The sequence below is a fragment of the Mobula birostris genome, unplaced genomic scaffold (assembly GCF_030028105.1).
Source record: "Mobula birostris isolate sMobBir1 unplaced genomic scaffold, sMobBir1.hap1 scaffold_723, whole genome shotgun sequence".
NCBI classification, from domain to species: Eukaryota; Metazoa; Chordata; class Chondrichthyes; order Myliobatiformes; family Myliobatidae; genus Mobula; species Mobula birostris.
Genome location: NW_027278441.1, coordinates 157,084 through 177,458, shown reverse-complemented (window position 1 = coordinate 177,458; position 20,375 = coordinate 157,084). Strand labels below are relative to the sequence as shown.

General features: G+C 49.1%; 1 protein-coding gene across 1 annotated transcript in view; it reads left to right on the top strand.

Moving 5' to 3' along the window:
- LOC140193691 (cyclin-dependent kinase 12-like) overlaps positions 1-15,481 on the top strand; it is a 35,879-nt gene extending 20,398 nt beyond the window's left edge. Inside the window, exon 5 of the mRNA XM_072250857.1 lies at positions 14,141-15,481. Coding sequence (XP_072106958.1) covers positions 14,141-14,880 — 740 coding nt within the window. The 3' untranslated portion in view covers positions 14,881-15,481. The remainder of the gene's footprint in view (positions 1-14,140) is intronic.
- The last annotated feature ends 4,894 nt before the right edge of the window (positions 15,482-20,375 follow it).

The following is a 20,375-nucleotide window of genomic DNA, read 5'->3' as shown; positions in this document are numbered from 1 at the left end:
CCACGTCCACTCTGACTAGGCCGTTCAACAGGTTTTATCACTGACACGCCATGAAAATTGTTGTTTGCCGCCACGGTACAGTGCAATACATTAAAAACTAATGTAAATGACAATCATTATAGAAACCATAGAAAAACTACAGCACAGAAACAGGCCTTTTGGCCCTTCTTGGCTGTGCCGAACCATTTTCTGCCTAGTCCCACTGACCTGCACACGGACCATATCCCTCCATACACCTCCCATCCATGTATCTATCCAATTTATTCTTAAATGTTAAAAAAGAACCCGCATTTACCACCTTGTCTGGCAGCTCATTCCATACTCCCACCACTCTCTGTGTGAAGAAGCCCCCCCTAATGTTCCCTTTAAACTCCCCCCCCACCCTTAACCCATGTCTTCTGTTTTTTTTCTCCCCTTGCCTCAGTGGAAAAAGCCTGCTTGCATTCATTCTATATACACCCATCATAATTTTATATACCTCTATCAAATCTCCCCTCATTCTTCTACGCTCCAGGGAATAAAGTCCTAACCTATTCAACCTTTCTCTGTAACTGAGTTTCTCAAGTCCCGGCAACATCCTTGTAAACCTTCTCTGCATTCTTTCAACCTTATTTATATGCTTCCTGTAATTTGGTGACCAAAACTGAACACAATACTCCAGATTCGGCCTCACCAATGCCTTATACAACCTCATCATAACATTCCAGCTCTTATATTCAATACTTTGATTAATAAAGGCCAATGTACCAAAAGCTCTCTTTACGACCCTATCTACCTGTGACGACACTTTTAGGGAATTCTGTATCTGTATTCCCAGATTCCTCTGTTCCACTGCACTCCTCAGTGCCTTACCATTAACCCTGTATGTTCTGCATTGGTTTGTCCTTCCAACGTGCAATACCTCACACTTGTCAGTATTAAACTCCATCTGCCATTTTTCAGCCCATTTTTCCAGCTGGTCCAAGTCCCACTGCAGGCTCTGAAAACCTTCTTCACTGTCTACTACACCTCCAATCTTTGTATCATCAGCAAATTTGCTGATCCAATTTACCACATTATCATCCAGATCATTGATATAGATGACAAATAACAATGGACCCAGCACTGATCCCTGTGGCACACCACTAGACACAGGCCTCCACTCTGAGAAGCAATTCTCTACCACCACCCTCTGGCTTCTTCCATCGAGCCAATGTCTAATCCAATTTACCACCTCTCCATGTATACCTAGCGACTGAATTTTCCTAACTAACCTCCCGTGCGGGACCTTGTCAAAGGCCTTACTGAAGTCCATGTAGACAATATCCACTGCCTTCTCTTCATCCACTTTCCTGGTAACCTCCTCAAAAAACTCCAACAGATTGGTCAAACATGACCTACCACGCACAAAGCCATGTTGACTCTCCCTAATAAGCCCCTGTCTATCCAAATGCTTGTAGATTCTGTCTCTTAGTACTCCCTCCAATAACTTACCTACTACCGATGTTAAACTTACCGGCCTATAATTTCCCGGATTACTTTTCGATCCTTTTTTAAACAACGGAACAACATGAGCCATTCTCCAATCCTGCGGCACCTCACCTGTAGACAGCGACATTTTAAATATTTCTGCCAGGACCCCCGCAATTTCAACACTAGTCTCCTTCAAGGTCCGAGGGAACACCCTGTCAGGTCCCGGGGATTTATCCACTTTAATTTTCCTCAAGACAGCAAACACCTCCTCCTTTTCAATCTGTACAGTTTCCATGATCTCACTACTTGTTTCCCTTAATTCCATAGACTTCATGCCAGTTTCCTTAGTAAATACAGACGCAAAAAACCTATTTAAGATCTCCCGCATTTCCTTTGGTTCCGCACATAGCCGACCACTCTGATCTTCAAGAGGACCAATTTTATCCCTTACAATCCTTTTGCTCTTAATATACCTGTAAAAGCTCTTTGGATTATCCTTCACCTTGACTGCCAAGGCAACCTCATGTCTTCTTTTAGCCCTCCTGATTTCTTTCTTAAGTACTTTCTTGCACTTCTTATACTCCTCAAGCACCTTATTTACTCCCTGTTTCCTATACATGTCCTACAACTCCCTCTTCTTTATCAGAGTTGCAATATCCCTTGAGAAGGTTCCTTATTCCTATTCACTTTGCCTTTAATCCTGACAGGAACATACAAACTCTGCACTCTCAAAGTTTCTCCTTTGAAGGCTTCCCACCTACCGATCACATCTTTGCCAGAGAACAACCTGTCCCAATCCACGCTTTTTAGATCTTTTCTCATTTCTTCAAAATTGGCCTTCTTCCAGTTCAGAACCTCAACCCTAGGACCAGATCTATCCTTGTCCATGATCAAGTTGAAACTAATGGTGTTATGATCACTGGAACCAAAGTGCTCCCCTACACAGACTTCTGTCACTTGTCCTAACTCGTTTCCTAACAGGAGATCCAATATTGCATCTCCTCTAGTTGGTCCCTCTATTTTCTTGATTTAGAAAACTTTCCTGAACACGTTTTACAAACTCTAAACCATCTAGACCCCTAACAGTATGGGAGTCCCAATCAATGTATCGAGTCAATAAGTAGTGTCTTCAGGCTGTGAGACTAATGGATACCCTGCCACCACCAAGGTCTTGTTGCTAGGACAGAGAGCTGTTTACTGTTTACCTGCGCTGTGCTCTATGTCAATGATAATTTGTTAATTTATTTGTGGTAATACTTTGCTTTATGTGTTGTGTGGGCACGCATGGTCCGAAGGAACATTGTTTTGTTTGGTTGTATATAACCATTTAACAACTACAGCACGGAAACAGGCCATCTCGGCCCTCCTAGTCCGTGCCGAACTCTTACTCACACCTCGCCCCACCGACCTGCACTCAACCCATAACCCTCCATTCCTTTCCTGTCCATATATCTATCCAGTTTAACTTTAAACGACAACATCGAACCTGCCTCAACCACTTCTGCTGGAAGCTCGTTCCACACAGCCACCACTCTCTGAGTAAAGAAGTTCCCCCTCATGTAACCCCTAAACTTTTGCCCTTTAACTCTCAACTCATGTCCTCTTGTTTGAATCTCCCCCGCTCTCAATGGAAAAAGCCTATCCACGTCAACTCTATCAATCCCCCTCATGATTTTAAACATCTCTATCAGGTTCCCCCTCAACCTTCTACGTTCCAAAGAATATGTGTACAGTCAGATGACAATCAGCTTTAATTTTTACTGTGCAATAGTCTTATGCACATATATATAGTTAAGACTTTTGCACAGTCCTGTAGTAATGTTATGTATTGCACTGTACTGCTTCCGCAAAAAAACACACAAATTTCATGACATGTGATTAATGATAAACCTGATTCTGATCTGGGTCTCTATTGTGGACTGAGAATGGGAAGGGGGCAGGGAGAGGGGAATCATGGTTGGGAAAAGGGGAGGGAGCAGGAAGCACCAGAGAGACATTCTGTAGGGATCAGTAAACTAATTGTTTGGGATCAAATGACCTTGCTTGGTGTCTCGGAGCTGGGTGCGTCTGCATCGCACCACCTCTCCCGCCTGTGGCTTTCCTCCTTTGCCACACTCCTCCCATGATGCTCCACCCTCGCCATTCCTGACTTTTGGCTCAGTTCAGATGACAGTACACCTGAACTTCGGAGACCAAAGCAGTGAGGTCCCGTTCACAAGTTCACGGGCACAGTGACAATGCACGGCTTGCTCGATGGGCACTGCACCCTTCTGACAGTACCTCGCTGCTGTGTGCCTCGTCTCCAAAGCCCCGGGTGGCTGCTGGGCCTTCATTAACCTTGCCCCGAGCTTCCGGTCAGCACAGGATTGTGGAATCGTACAGCACAGACACAGACCCACCCGGGTCACCTCGTCCCTCCCGACCAGGATATAAGATTATGAGAAGTAGGCAGTATCCCTTTTCCCAGGGTTGAAATATCTAATACCAGGGGGCATGTATTTAAGGCGAGAGGGGGTATAGGTTCAAAGGAGGTATGAGGCGCCTGTTTTTTTTTACTCAGAGAGTGGTGGGTGACTCGGGTGGTGGTGGAGGCCGATACATTAGGGACTTTTAAGAGACCTTTAGATAGGCACATAGATAAAGGAAAATGGAAGGATATGGACACTGTGTAGGCAGAGAGAATGACTTTAGTTGGCCATTTGATAACGAGTTAGTTCTGTACAATGGGCTGTGGGCTGCACTGTTCTACACACCATCTTCTACATCTAGCTACACCAGGGGTGTCCAACCTTCTCTTGTGCTACGGACCAATACCATTCAGCAAGGGGTTGGTGGGCTCCTGGTCGCCTGTGAGCCTCCTCCCCACAAGGCCCACGTTTACCATCTCCTGCCTTCCCTTTCCAGTGTCTTTTAAACATTGTAATCACCCACTGGCATCTCGTCCCATATCTCCCGCCTGCCCAACCACCCACCCTTGCTGTGAGGAGCCTACCCCTCACGTTGTTAACTTCCTCCCCCTCTCGCTGCAAGACTCTCTTATCCTGGGAAGAGTCCTGAGTACCTGCCCTGTCTAGACGCCACGTCATTCTGCAAACCTCCAACAGCTCCACCATCCTCCCGCCAGCCCCCTCCTTCCCGCTGAGAGCAAACACACCCAAGCCAGCCTCTTCAATATAACGACAATTCTCCATTCCAGGCAGCATCTGTACCCTCTCTTGCTATTTGATCCATCCTGTGGCGTGCTAGCTAGAACTGGTTACAGGTACGGCTGAACAAACGCTGTACCGATGTCTCAGCCTGTGAAGGCAGCCACCCCACACACCACCTTCATGGGCCTATGGAAGATCCCTGGACCTCACAGTCACAGGGTCCCTGCCAATTCCGCCTTGTCGTTCGGGCTTGTCCAGGCTTACCTCCCGGTTTCTGAGTTAGCTGGTGGCAAACACAGTGACCGAGTCCTGAGGCCGATGCAGAAGGTAAACGCAGAGCCTGCTTGTCTCTCTGCCCTTCGCGGTTACCTGCTGCTCCCGCCTGCCTTCTCTCTCAAACGCCCACTCAACATGTTCCTCAGTTCCAAGCAACGTTTCCTCTTAATTTTTCTTCACAGCTGCGCGGACCAACCATTGCTCTGAGTGGGAAACTTTTACACGGCCTGAAAACTGTGCGGCACTTTAAATGTGTTTTTTCTAATATGCATACTATAAATATTTAGAATGCAAATGAGAGCTCACGTAATTTTATTTATAAATTGAAGGGTATAAAGAAATACAGTACGCAAAAAATCTTTCATGTTTCGTAAACCTTTTCTTGTCTCGTCTGCCTTTATTCTAGCTGTGTGGCACCAAAGGCTACGTGCGCGGGAGAGTTTCTGTCACCACGCGGCCGTGCAGCGCAGGAGGGGCAATACTTGTGACTGAAGTCTCCTCCTCACTTTCACCCTTTCAATGCCAAACACAACCCAGCACAGAAATCTCCCTCCCTCTACCCCCAACACTCAGTCACACTCAGATCTGTCCCTGAAAACCTCTCCCCTCTCGTCCCTGTCTCTCCCCTCTCGTCCCTGTCTCTCCCCTCTCGTCCCTGTCTCTCCCCTCTCGTCCCTGTCTCTCCCCTCTCGTCCCTGTCTCTCCCCTCTCGACCCTTCCCTCCCCGCCCGTCCCTGTCCCTCCCCGCCCGTCCCTGTCCCTCCCCGCCCGTCCCTGTCCCTCCCCGCCCGTCCCCCGTCCCTCCCTGCCCGTACCCCGTCTCTCAGACATTTCACAGCAACAGCAGTGACCAGGGCATATCACAACAAGCTACAATAACCAGGGCATTTCACAGCAACTCCACAGTATCGTCATCATCGTCATCAGGTGCCATGCCCAGTTTGAGCTCTGACTGCCATGGCCCACACACTCCTGTTTCGGGTCAAGTGGATCAATTCACTGGTATTCATTTCCAGTTCTCTGGCTGCTGTCTTCATCATCATTTGTCTTTGCCTTCCTCTTGCTTTCTTCCCCTCAATCTTTCCCATAATTACTGTGCATTCTAACTCCTCTTTCCTAATCACATGTCCAATGAAGTCACGTTGCCTTTTCATGATCTCATACATTATTTCTCTTTTTGTGCTTGCTCTGTTCATGACAGCCTCGTTAGATATTCGTTTCGTCCCTGATACTCTTTGCATCCTCCTCAAAAACCACATCTCTGCTGCTTCAATTCGTTTCATCGTGTTACTAGATATTGTCCAACATTCTGAGCCATATAACATAACTGGATAAACGTAACATTTCAGTACTCTGAGGCGGGTTGTCATACCTAGTTTAGTATTGGTCAGTATACTCTTCATTCTCCTAAAGGTGTCTTTTGCCATCCCTATTCTTCTTTTGATGTCCAAGTCGCACCTGCCATCTGATGTCACCCAGCTTCCTAAGTAGCAAAACTTCTGTACTTGTTTTATGTCTTCCCCGTTTATTCTCAGCCTACAGATAGGATTCTCCTTCTTTTTGGATATCACCATACATTCTGTCTTTTTGCAATTGATAGATAGACCCATTTCTGCACTTTCTTCAAGAATTATATCAATTAAGTTTTGTAGTTCCTTCGTACGAAGGAATTTACTTCCTTCGTACTTGCAATTAACACAGTGTCGTCCGCATATCTGAAGTTATTGATACTTTCACTGCCATCTTATAACAGTAAGTTATTTGAAATATTACAGGAAACTCTAGATCTAGATTCGAAAGACCTCCGCCTAATCAGAAATCTGTACTGGGAACCAACTGCCGCTGTAAGAATAGATGGAGAAGTGAGTCAGTTTACGAAAATCAAGAGAGGCGTTAGACAAGGGTCTGTTTTCTCCCCTGATTTATTTAATGTGCACAGTGAAACAATATTACAAAAAATAAGAGGCACCTTGGGAATCAAAGTTGGCGGTGAAAACATCAATAATTTCAGATATGTGGATGACACTGTGTTAACTCCACAGTAAACAGGGCATTTCACAACAACACCACAGTAACCAGGGAATTTCTCAGCCACTCCACAGTAACCAGGGCAATTTCACATCAACTCCACAGTAACCAGGGCATTTCACAACACCACCACAGTAACCAGGGCATTTCACATCAACTCCACAGTAACCAGGGCATTTCTCAGCAACTCCACAGTAACCTGGGCTTTTCACAACACCACCACAGTAACCAGGGCATTTCACATCAACTCCACAGTAACCAGGGCATTTCACATCAACTCCACAGTAACCAGGGCTTTTCACATCAACTCCACAGTAACCAGGGCTTTTCACAGCAACTCCACAGTAACCAGGGCATTTCTCAGCAACTCCACAGTAACCAGGGCGTTTCTCAGCAACTCCACAGTAAGCAGGGCAATTTCACAGCAACTCCACAGTAACCAGGGCAATTTCACAGCAACTCCACAGTAACCAGGGCTTTTCACAGCAACTCCACAGTAACCAGGGCTTTTCACAACTCCACAGTAACCAGGGCATTTCTCAGCAACTCCACAGTAACCAGGGCATTTCTCAGCAACTCCACAGTAAGCAGGGCAATTTCACAGCAACTCCACAGTAACCAGGGCTTTTCACATCAACTCCACAGTAACCAGGGCTTTTCACAACACCACAGTAACCAGGGCATTTCTCAGCAACTCCACAGTAACCAGGGCATTTCTCAGCAACTCCACAGTAACCAGGGCTTTTCACATCAACTCCACAGTAACCAGGGCATTTCTCAGCAACTCCACAGTAACCAGGGCATTTCTCAGCAACTCCACAGTAACCAGGGCGTTTCTCAGCAACTCCACAGTAAGCAGGGCAATTTCACAGCAACTCCACAGTAACCAGGGCAATTTCACAGCAACTCCACAGTAACCAGGGCTTTTCACAGCAACTCCACAGTAACCAGGGCTTTTCACAACTCCACAGTAACCAGGGCATTTCTCAGCAACTCCACAGTAACCAGGGCATTTCTCAGCAACTCCACAGTAAGCAGGGCAATTTCACAGCAACTCCACAGTAACCAGGGCTTTTCACATCAACTCCACAGTAACCAGGGCTTTTCACAACACCACAGTAACCAGGGCATTTCTCAGCAACTCCACAGTAACCAGGGCATTTCTCAGCAACTCCACAGTAACCAGGGCGTTTCACATCAACACCACAGTAACCAGGGCTTTTCACAGCAACTCCATAGTAACCAGGGCTTTTCACAACTCCACAGTAACCAGGGCATTTCACATCAACTCCACAGTAACCAGGGCATTTCACAACACCACCACAGTAAGCAGGGCAATTTCTCAGCAACTCCACAGTAACCAGGGCATTTCACAACACCACCACTGTAAGCAGGGCAATTTCTCAGCAACTCCACAGTAACCAGGGCTTTTCACAACACCACAGTAACCAGGGCATTTCACATCAACTCCACAGTAACCAGGGCAATTTCACTGCAACTCCACAGTAACCAGGGTGTTTCACAGCAACTCCACAGTAACCAGGGCGTTTCTCAGCAACTCCACAGTAACCAGGGCATTTTACACCAACTCCACAGTAACCAGGGCTTTTCACATCAACTCCACAGTAACCAGGGCTTTTCACATCAACTCCACAGTAACCAGGGCATTTCTCAGCAACTCCACAGTAACCAGGGCATTTCACACCACCACAGTAAGCAGGGCAATTTCACAGCAACTCCACAGTAAGCAAGGCAATTTCTCAGCAACTGCACAGTAACCAGGGCTTTTCACAGCAACTCCACAGTAACCAGGGCTTTTCACAACACCACAGTAACCAGGGCATTTCTCAGCAACTCCACAGTAACCAGGACATTTCACATCAACTCCACAGTAACCAGGGCATTTCTCAGGAACTCCACAGTAAGCAGGGCAATTTCACAGCAACACCACATTAACCAGGGTATCTCACAGCAACTCCACAGTAACTAGGGCATTTCACATCAACTCCACAGTAACCAGGGCATTTCACAGCAACTCCACAGTAACCAGGGCATTTCACAACACCACCACTGTAAGCAGGGCAATTTCTCAGCAACTCCACAGTAAGCAGGGCTTTTCACAACACCACAGTAACCAGGGCAATTTCTCAGCAACTCCACAGTAACCAGGGCGTTTCTCAGCAAATCCACAGTAACCAGGGCTTTTCACAGCAACTCCACAGTAACCAGGGCTTTTCACAACAACTCCACAGTAACCAGGGCATTTCACAACACCACCACAGTAACCAGGGCAATTTCACGTCAACTCCACAGTAAACAGGGCATTTCACATCAACTCCAGAGTAACCAGGGCATTTCACAACACCACCACAGTAAGCAGGGCAATTTCTCAGCAACTCCACAGTAACCAGGGCAATTCTCAGCAACTCCACAGTAACCAGGGCATTTCACATCAACTCCACAGTAACCAGGGCAATTTCACAGCAACTCCACAGTAGCCAGGGCATTTCTCAGCAACTCCACAGTAACCAGGGCGTTTCACAGCAACTCCACAGTAACCAGGGCATTTCACAACACCACCACAGTAAGCAGGGCAATTTCTCAGCAACTCCACAGTAACCAGGGCATTTCACAACACCACCACTGTAAGCAGGGCAATTCCTCAGCAACTCCACAGTAACCAGGGCTTTTCACAACACCACAGTAACCAGGGCATTTCACATCAACTCCACAGTAACCAGGGCAATTTCACTGCAACTCCACAGTAACCAGGGTGTTTCACAGCAACTCCACAGTAACCAGGGCGTTTCTCAGCAACTCCACAGTAACCAGGGCATTTTACACCAACTCCACAGTAACCAGGGCTTTTCACATCAACTCCACAGTAACCAGGGCTTCTCACATCAACTCCACAGTAACCAGGGCATTTCTCAGCAACTCCACAGTAACCAGGGCATTTCTCAGCAACTCCACAGTAACCAGGGCATTTCACACCACCACAGTAACCAGGGCAATTTCACCAGCAACTCCACAGTAAGCAAGGCAATTTCTCAGCAACTGCACAGTAACCAGGGCTTTTCACAGCAACTCCACAGTAACCAGGGCAATTTCACAGCAACACCACATTAACCAGGGTATCTCACAGCAACTCCACAGTAACTAGGGCATTTCACATCAACTCCACAGTAACCAGGGCATTTCACAACACCACCACAGTAAGCAGGGCAATTTCACAGCAACTCCACAGTAACCAGGGCATTTCACAACACCACCACTGTAAGCAGGGCAATTTCTCAGCAACTCCACAGTAAGCAGGGCTTTTCACAACACCACAGTAACCAGGGCAATTTCTCAGCAACTCCACAGTAACCAGGGCGTTTCTCAGCAACTCCACAGTAACCAGGGCGTTTCACAGCAACTCCGCAGTAACCAGGGCTTTTCACAGCAACTCCACAGTAACCAGGGCTTTTCACAACAACTCCACAGTAACCAGGGCATTTCACAACACCACCACAGTAACCAGGGCAATTTCACGTCAACTCCACAGTAAACAGGGTATTTCACATCAACTCCAGAGTAACCAGGGCATTTCACAACACCACCACAGTAAGCAGGGCAATTTCACATCAACTCCACAGTAACCAGGGCAATTTCACAGCAACGCCACAGTAACCAGGGCATTTCTCAGCAACTCCACAGTAACCAGGGCGTTTCACAGCAACTCCACAGTAACCAGGCCATTTCTCAGCAACTCCACAGTAACCAGGGCGTTTCACATCAACTCCACAGTAAGCAGGGCATTTCACATCAACTCCACAGTAACCAGGGCATTTCACTGCAACTCCACAGTAACCAGGGCGTTTCTCAGCAACTCCACAGTAAGCAGGGCTTTTCACAACAACTCCACAGTAACCAGGGCTTTTCACATCAACTCCACAGTAACCAGGGCATTTTACAGCAACTCCACAGTAACCAGGGCGTTTCTCAGCCACTCCACAGTAACCAGGGCGTTTCACAACAACTCCACAGTAACCAGAGCTTTTCACATCAACTCCACAGTAACCAGGGCGATTTCTCAGCAACTCCACAGTAACCAGGGCATTTCACAACACCACCACAGTAACCAGGGCATTTCACAGCAACTCCACAGTAACCAGGCCATTTCTCAGCAACTCCACAGTAACCAGGGCATTTCACATCTACTCCACAGCAACCAGGGCATTTTACAGCAACTCCACAGTAACCAGGGCATTTTACAGCAACTCCACAGTAAACAGGGCATTTCACAGCAACTCCACCGTAACCAGGGCAATTTCTCAGCAACTCCACAGTAACCAGGGCTTTTCACAGCAACTCCACCGTAACCAGGGCTTTTCACAACACCACCACAGTAAGCAAGGCAATTTCACATCAACTCCACAGTAACCAGGGCATTTCTCAGCAACTCCACAGTAACCAGGGCTTTTCACATCAACTCCACAGTAACCAGGGCATTTCTCAGCAACTCCACAGTAACCAGGGCATTTCACAGCAGCTCCACAGTAACCAGGGCTTTTCACAACACCATAGTAACCAGGGCATTTCACATCAACTCCACAGTAACCAGGGCATTTCTCAGCCACTCCACAGTAAGCAGGGCAATTTCACAGCAACTCCACAGTAACCAGGGCTTTTCACATCAACTCCAGAGTAACCAGGGCTTTTCACATCAACTCCAGAGTAACTAGGGCATTTCACAACACCACAGTAAGCAGGGCATTTCACAACAACACCACAGTAACCAGGGCATTTCTCAGCCACTCCACAGTAACCAGGGCTTTTCACAGCAACTCCACAGTAACCAGGGCTTTCACAACACCACAGTAACCAGGGCAATTTCTCAGCAACTCCACAGTAACCAGGGCTTTTCACATCAACTCCAGAGTAACTAGGGCATTTCACAACACCACAGTAAGCAGGGCATTTCACAACAACACCACAGTAACCAGGGCATTTCTCAGCCACTCCACAGTAACCAGGGCGTTTCACAGCAACTCCACAGTAACTAGGGCATTTCGTAGCAACTCCACAGTAACCAGGGCTTTTCACATCAACTCCAGAGTAACTCGGGCATTTCACAACACCACAGTAAGCAGGGCTTTTCACAGCATCTCCACAGTAACCAGGGCTTTTCACAACACCACAGTAACCAGGACATTTCACAGCAACTCCACAGTAACCAGGGCGTTTCACATCAACTCCATAGTAACTAGGGCATTTCTCAGCAACTCCACAGTAAGCAGGGCAATTTCTCAGTAACTCCACAGTAACCAGGGCATTTCACAACACCACAGTAACCAGGGCATTTCACATCAACTCCACAGTAACCAGGGCAATTTCACAGCCACTCCACAGTAACCAGGGCATTTCACATCAACTCCACAGTAACCAGGGCAATTTCACAGCCACTCCACAGTAACCAGGGCAATTTCACAGCAACTCCACAGTAACCAGGGCTTTTCACAGCAACTCCACAGTAACCAGGGCGTTTCACAGCAACTCCACAGTAACCAGGGCTTTTAACAACAACTCCACAGTAACCAGGGCGTTTCACAGCAACTCCACAGTAACCAGGGCATTTCACATCAACTCCACAGTAACCAGGGCAATTTCTCAGCAGCTCCACAGTAAGCAGGGCATTTCACATCAACTCTACAGTAACCAGGGCATTTCTCAACAACTCCACAGTAACCAGGGCTTTTCACAACAACTCCACAGTAACCAGGGCTTTTCACAACAACTCCACAGTAACCAGGGCTTTTCACAACAACTCCACAGTAACCAGGGCTTTTCACAGCAACTCCACAGTAACCAGGGCGTTTCTCAGCAACTCCACAGTAACCATGGCTTTTCACAACACCACAGTAACCAGGGCATTTCACATCAACTCCACAGTAACCAGGGCAATTTCTCAGCAGCTCCACAGTAACCAGGGCGTTTCACAACACCACAGTAACCAGAGCATTTCACATCAACTCCACAGTAACCAGGGCATTTCTCAGCAGCTCCACAGTAAGCAGGGCTTTTCACAACACCACAGTAACCAGGGCAATTTCACATCAACTCCACAGTAACCAGGGCATTTCTCAGCAGCTCCACAGTAACCAGGGCGTTTCACATCAACTCCACTGTAACCAAGGCGTTTCTCAGCAGCTCCACAGTAAGCAGGGCTTTTCACAACACCACAGTAACCAGGGCAATTTCACATCAACTCCACAGTAACCAGGGCATTTCTCAGCAGCTCCACAGTAACCAGGGCGTTTCACATCAACTCCACTGTAACCAAGGCGTTTCACAACAACTCCACAGTAACCAGGGCATTTCTCAGCAACTCCACAGTAACCAGGGCTTTTCACAACTCCACTGTAACCGGGGCATTTCTCAGCAGCTCCACAGTAACCAGGGCGTTTCACAACACCACAGTAACCAGGGCATTTCACATCAACTCCACAGTAACCAGGGCATTTCTCAGCAGCTCCACAGTAAGCAGGGCATTTCACAGCAACTCCACAGTAACCAGGGCTTTTCACAACACCACAGTAACCAGGGCATTTCACAACACCACCACAGTAAGCAGGGCATTTCACAACAACTCCACAGTAACCAGGGCATTTCTCAGCACCTCCACATTAACCAGGGTATTTCACAGCAGCTCCACAGTAACCAGGGCTTTTCACAACACCACCACAGTAAGCAAGGCAATTTCTCAGCAACTCCACAGTAACCAGGGCTTTTCACAACACCACAGTAACCAGGGCTTTTCACATCAACTCCACAGTAACCAGGGCATTTCTCAGCGTCTCCACAGTAACCAGGGCATTTCTCAGCAACTCCACAGTAACCAGGGCATTTCACATCAACTCCACAGTAACCAGGGCTTTTCACAACAACTCCACAGTAACCAGGGCTTTTCACATCAACTCCACAGTAACCAGGGCGTTTCTCAGCCACTCCACAGTAACCAGGGCATTTCTCAGCAACTCCACAGTAACCAGGGCATTTCACATCAACTCCACAGTAACCAGGGCTTTTCACAACAACTCCACAGTAACCAGGGCTTTTCACATCAACTCCACAGTAACCAGGGCGTTTCACAGCAACTCCACAGTAACCAGGGCGTTTCACAACAACTCCACAGTAACCAGGGCTTTTCACTGCAGCCACACAATAACCAGAACTTTCTACTTTCTGTCCAGATGATGCTGCTGCCTCTAAGTTGGATGTCCAGCCGCCTGCTCCCTCACTCAATCCAACGCGGATTCTCCCCCCGGACCAGCGCCCGCCGGAGCCTCCTGGACCCCCACCCTCCCTGGGCGACACGGACTGCCGAGTGAATGTGGGAGTGAGCCCCCCCGCAGAGGATCCGAACGCCGGCGTGAAGGCCGCGCTGTTGCAGCTGCTCAGCCAGGAGGAGCTGCTGCACGCCGACCGGCCGAGCGACTACGCCGGCCCCCACCTGGCGAACAGCTACGGCGCCGACTGCTTCGGCAACAACGTCGGCAGCGGCGAGCGGAGAGACACTGAAAGGACCGGCCACGGCTTACTGGAGAGCAAGCCTGCCCTGTGTGCCAGCTTGCCCCAACCGCTGGGGCAGCCCAGGACGCTCTCCGGCTCCAACAACGAGTTTGCAGAGTCCGGTACGTACCGGGACCTGGGTATCATGCAGTTTACGGCAGACCAGGACCACCGGTTTAACTTTACCCGGGTCACCCTGCCGGTCCTGGTCACCAGGGCAGAGGGTAACAAATGCACAACCACGCCGGCCGATGTAAAACCTTCGAACTACAGCTACAGCACCATGCCGGCCAGTGCCGTGGCCAGCAGCCCCCTGCCAGGGCTCGGCTGGAGTCTGGCGTCGTCGCGGGGCTCAGGGTACGGCAGGGCACAGACCCGGCTCCCCGCCAGAGGGGGCAGGGGCAGAGGCGTCCCCTACTAGCCTCCGGCTCACCGGGAATGCTTTCTAACCATCATGTCCTTGGAGAGAGAGAGCCCACTGTGATCACTTTTGAAGGGGTCTCACTGCCCCACATCATTCCTGACGAGGCAGGGACTGACCACTGGAGGTTCCCTGAGCAGTGTCCGAACTGCTGCCCTCTCTCGGAGGGTGAAGATTCCCTTGTAAAGTTACAGTGTTGGGAAGACTCCCCCCTCTCTCCCCCCCCCCCCCCAAACAACCTGTATAATCAATTCAAAATATGTTTATGTCTCTGGAGACAATTAGACAATACGGTGAACTGATGTGAAATCCAGTCACGCCCAACTGTAAGAGCACAGATGGGAAGTCTGTGCCGGGGGGCGTGGGCTGTGGTGAAACCCAGAGAGGCTGCATTGGAAAGATGATTCGCGAGCCAGCTGTCAGAGAAACAACACTGGAATTTGCCTGGCAGCCGGGCTAGAGAAAGATATTCTGTTTATTATAAAGGCTTGAGATACTGGACCATTTTCTCCTCCTCATTTCTGTGTGCCCCGCCTCTCTTTATGTTCTGTTCTTTTCCAAGTTATGGCAGATCTGCAATTAAACCTGAACAATGCTCTCACCCGGCCTAAGCTGTGACTTCCTTTGCCTGTGGGCAGATTTAAATAGAGATCCCCATATCACTGTGTCAGCCAGTGCTGTCTGTTCCCCCAACACTACCTCGTCCCTGTTCCCCACCTCCCCAATGGCCCCGTCTCCTCAACCCGTCACCGACCCCCGCTCCCCACCTCTCCCTCCCCAAAGACCGCATCTCCTTACCCCATCGGTCCCCTGCTCCCACCTCTCCCTCCCCAATGACCCCATTTCATCATCCCATCGGCCCCCTGCTCCCCACTTTCTTTCCCATTGTCCCCATCTCAACCCAACGGCCAATTGCTGCTCCCCAATGACCCCATCTCATCATCCCATCGGCCCCCTGCACCCCACCTCTCCCTCCCCAGTGGAATTATCTCCTCATCCCTTCGGCCCCCTGCTCCCACCTCTCCCTCCCCAATGGACCTATCTCCTCATCCCTTCGGCCCCCTGCTCCCACCTCTCCCTCCCCAATGGACCCATCTCCTCATCCCTTCGGCCCCCTGCTCCCTCCCATTGGCTCCCCAGCTCTCCAGTCTCCCATTGGCCAATCCCTTCTCCCCAGTGGCCCACCTCTCTCCCCAATGGCCTCGTCTCCTTGTCCCATTGCCTCCCTGCTCCCCACCTCTCTCCCATTTGGCCTCCTCACCTCATCCCTTTGGCCCTCTAGTTCCATTTCCTCATCCAATTGCCCCCTGTTCCCTACCTCTCTCCCTATGGTCATTTCTCGCTGCCCCCGCCTCTCTCCCCATTGGCCAATTCCCGCTTCCCCCACCTCTCTCCCCACTGGCCAATTGCTGCTCCCCACTTCTCTCCCCAGTGTCCGTCTTCTCATCCGACTCCCCATTGGCCAATTGCTGCTCCCCACCTCTCTCCCCATTGGCCAAGTTGTGCTCCCTACCTCTCTTCCCATTGGCCAATTGCTGCTCCCCCACCTCTCTCCCCATTGGCCAATTGCTGCTCCCCAGTGGCCCTGTCTCCTCATCCGACTCCTCATTGGCCTCTGGCTCTGCAGTCCTCTCCCCTCTGGCCTCACTGCTCCCCTCCCTTTTCCCATTGGCCCCTCCTGGTGTCCCATCACAGCCCCCCCCCCCCGTCCCGTCCCTCCGACCTCTCGCTTCATTCTCTGCAGAGTTGCCACACAAGAGTTTGTTCAGCTCTTCCTGCTCTCAGGCTTGGTGGCTTTGTGTGGTTTGACCTCCGCGAGTTCCCCGGTGGGAGCTGTTGCACGGGTGGGGACCCGTGGACCATGCAGGCATCCTGGATCGGACACACTCAGAGCATCGAAACTGCTCTGAATGCCACGGGCTCCACAGTAAGGCCTGGTTCAATTGCTTTAGTAACAAATTCTTGTTCTGAGGATAAGGTTTCTGAATTTTTTTCAGCTTTTAGTAAATTTTACTTTAATAAAAAAAATTAATAAAAGCAGCTGTGGGTGTTTGTGTTGAAGTCCTGATGTTTGTGTGTTCTGACTCAGCACCCTCTCAAGACTGTGGGACCCTGGGCTGGGCACCCGAGCTCTGGTGCAGGAGTAGGCCTCATCAACTGGACATTTGTAGACAACAGGTGCAGGAGTAGGCCATTCAGCCCTTCGAGCCAGCACCACCATTCACTGTGATCATGGCTGATCATCCACAATCAGTATCCAGTTCCTGCCTTCTCCCCATATCCCTTCGCTCTGCTATCTTTAAGAGCTCTATCTAACTCTTTTTTTTTGGACAGCATCTAGAGAATTGGCCTCCACAGCCTTCTGAGGCAGAGCATTCCACAGATCCACAACTCTCTGTGTGAAAAAGTTTTTTCTTCAACTCCATTCTAAATGGCCTACCCCTTATTCTTAAACTGTGGCCTCTGGTTCTGGACTCCCCCAACATCGGGAATGTGTTTCCTGCCTCTAGCGTGTCCAATCCCTTAATAATCTTATATGTTTCAATAAGATCCCCTCTCAGCCTTCTAAATTCCAGAGTATACAAGCCCAGTCGCTCCAATCTTTCAACATATGACAGTCCCGCCATCCCGGGAATTAACCTCGTGAACCTACGCTGCACTCCCTCAATAGCAAGAATGTCCTTCCTCAAATATGTAGACCAAAACTGCACACAATACTCCAGATGTGGTCCCACCAGGGCCCTGTACAACTGCAGAAGGACCTCTTTACTCCTATACTCAACTCCCCTTGTTATGAAGGCCAACATGCCATTAGCTTTCTTCACTGCCTGCTGTACCTGCATGCTTACTTTCAGTGACTGATGATCAAGGACACCTAGATCTCGTTGTACTTCCCCTTTTCCTAACTTGACACCATTCAGATAGTAATCTGCCTTCCTGTTCTTGCCACCAAAGTGGATAACCTCACATTTATCCACATTAAACTGCATCTGCCCACTCACCCAACCTGTCCAAGTCACCCTGCATTCTCATAACATCCTCCTCACATTTCACACTGCCACCCAGCTTTGTGTCATCGGCAAATTTGTTAATGTTACTTTTAATCCTTTCATCTAAATCATTAATGTATATTGTAAACAGCTGCGGTCCCAGCACCGAGCCTTGCGGTACCCCACTAGTCACTGCCTGCCATTCTGAAAGGGACCCGTTAATCGCTACTCTTTGTTTCCCGTCTGCCAACCAATTTTCTATCCCTGTCTGTACCCTGCCCCCAATACTATGTGCTCCAATTTTGCCCACTAATCTGTATGGGACCTTATCAAAGGCTCTCTGAAAGTCCAGGTACACTACATCCACTGGCTCTCCCTTGTCCATTTTCATAGTTACATCCTCAAAAAATTCCAGAAGATTAGTCAAGCATGATTTCCCCTTCGTAAATCCATGCTCACTCGGACCGATCCTGTTACTGCTATCCAAATGTGCAGCTATTTCATCTTTTAATCCCTCTCCTACCCCCGGGCATTTCACTTGGCTGAGGGCCACTGGGATCTGGGTACGCCAGATCTGCAGGTGTTTGAATCCAGAAAGGCAACCTGCTGAAAGAACTCAACGTCCTGAGAAGGTCGGGGGAAGGAATTGTCAGCAGTTCGGGTCAAAGCCCTGCGTTAGGACTGATTGTAGAGTCAAAGAGCAGGGCAATTCCAGTGCATGCTAAACTGCCTAGCCCCACCTGGACCATAGCCTACCTTTCCAAACGTTTCTTTGGAACCTGCATCCACTACTTCCACTGGCAGCTCGTTCCACATTCTCTCCACCCTCTTGAGTGAAGAGGTTTCCACCCCGCGTTCCCCTTATTTCACCCTTCACCCGCAGCCTCCGGTTTATTTATTGAGATACAGTGTGGAGGGGTCTTCGAGCTGTGCTGCCCAGCAGTCCCCAAACTTAACCTCAGCGTAATCACAGGCCAATTCACAATGATCAATTGATCAGCCTCTGGACTGTGGGAGGAAACCGGACAACCCGGAGGAAATCCACACGGCCATGAGGAGAAAGTTCAAACTCCCTACAGGCAGCGGCGGGAATTGAACCCGGGTCACTGGGACTGTAAAACGTTGTGTTAACCACTACACTACCGTGTGATGGGAATTGAACCCGGGTCACTGGTACTGAAAAACGTTGTGTTAACCACTACACTACCGTGTGATGGGAATCGAACCCGGGTCACTGGTACTGAAAAACGTTGTGTTAACCACTACACTACCGTGTGATGGGAATCGAACCTGGGTCACTGGGACTGTAAAACGTTGTGTTAACCACTACACTACCGTGCGATGGGAATTGAACCCGGGTCACTGGGACTGTACAACGTTGTGTTAACCACTACACTACCGTGCGATGGGAATTGAACCCGGGTCACTGGGACTGTAAAACGTTGTGTTAACCACTACACTACCGTGCGATGGGAATCGAACCCGGGTCACTGGTACTGTAAAACATTGTGTTAACCACTACACTACCGTGTGATGGGAATTGAACCCGGGTCACTGGGACTGTAAAACGTTGTGTTAACCACTACACTACCGTGTGATGGGAATCGAACCCGGGTCACTGGTACTGTAAAACGTTGTGTTAACCACTACACTACCGTGTGATGGGAATCGAACCCGGGTTGCTGGTACTGTAAAACGTTGTGTTAACCACTACACTACCGTGTGATGGGAATCGAACGTGGGTTGCTGGTACTGTAAAACATTGTTCTAACCACTACACTATCGTGTGATGGGAATCAGTCATAGTCATACTTTATTGATCCCGGGGGAAATTGGTTTTCGTTATAGTTGCACCATAATAAATAGTAATAGAACCATAAATATTTAAATAGTAATATGTAAATTATGCCAGTAAATTATGAAATAAGTCCAGGACCAGCCTATCGGCTCAGGGTGTCTGACCCTCCAAGGGAGGAGTTGTAAAGTTTGATGACCACAGGCAGGAATAACTTCCTATGACGCTCTGTGCTGCATCTCGGTGGAATGAGTCTCTGGCTGAATGTACTCCTGTGCCCAACCAGTACATTATGTAGTGGATGGGAGACATTGTCCAAGATGGCATGCAACTTGGACAGCATCCTCTTTTCAGACACCACCGTCAGAGAGTCCAGTTCCATCCCCACAACATCACTGGCCTTACGAATGAGTTTGTTGATTCTGTTGGTGTCTGCTACCCTCAGCCTGCTGCCCCAGCACACAACAGCAAACATGATCGCACTGGCCACCACAGACTCGTAGAACATCCTCAGCATTGTCCAACAGATGTTAAAGGACCTCAGTCTCCTCAGGAAATAGAGACGGCTCTGACCCTTCTTGTAGACAGCCTCAGTGTTCTTTGACCAGTCCAGTTTATTGTCAATTCGTATCCCCAGGTATTTGTAATCCTCCACCATGTCCACACTGACCCTTTGGATGGAAACAGGGGGCACCGGTACCTTAGCTCTC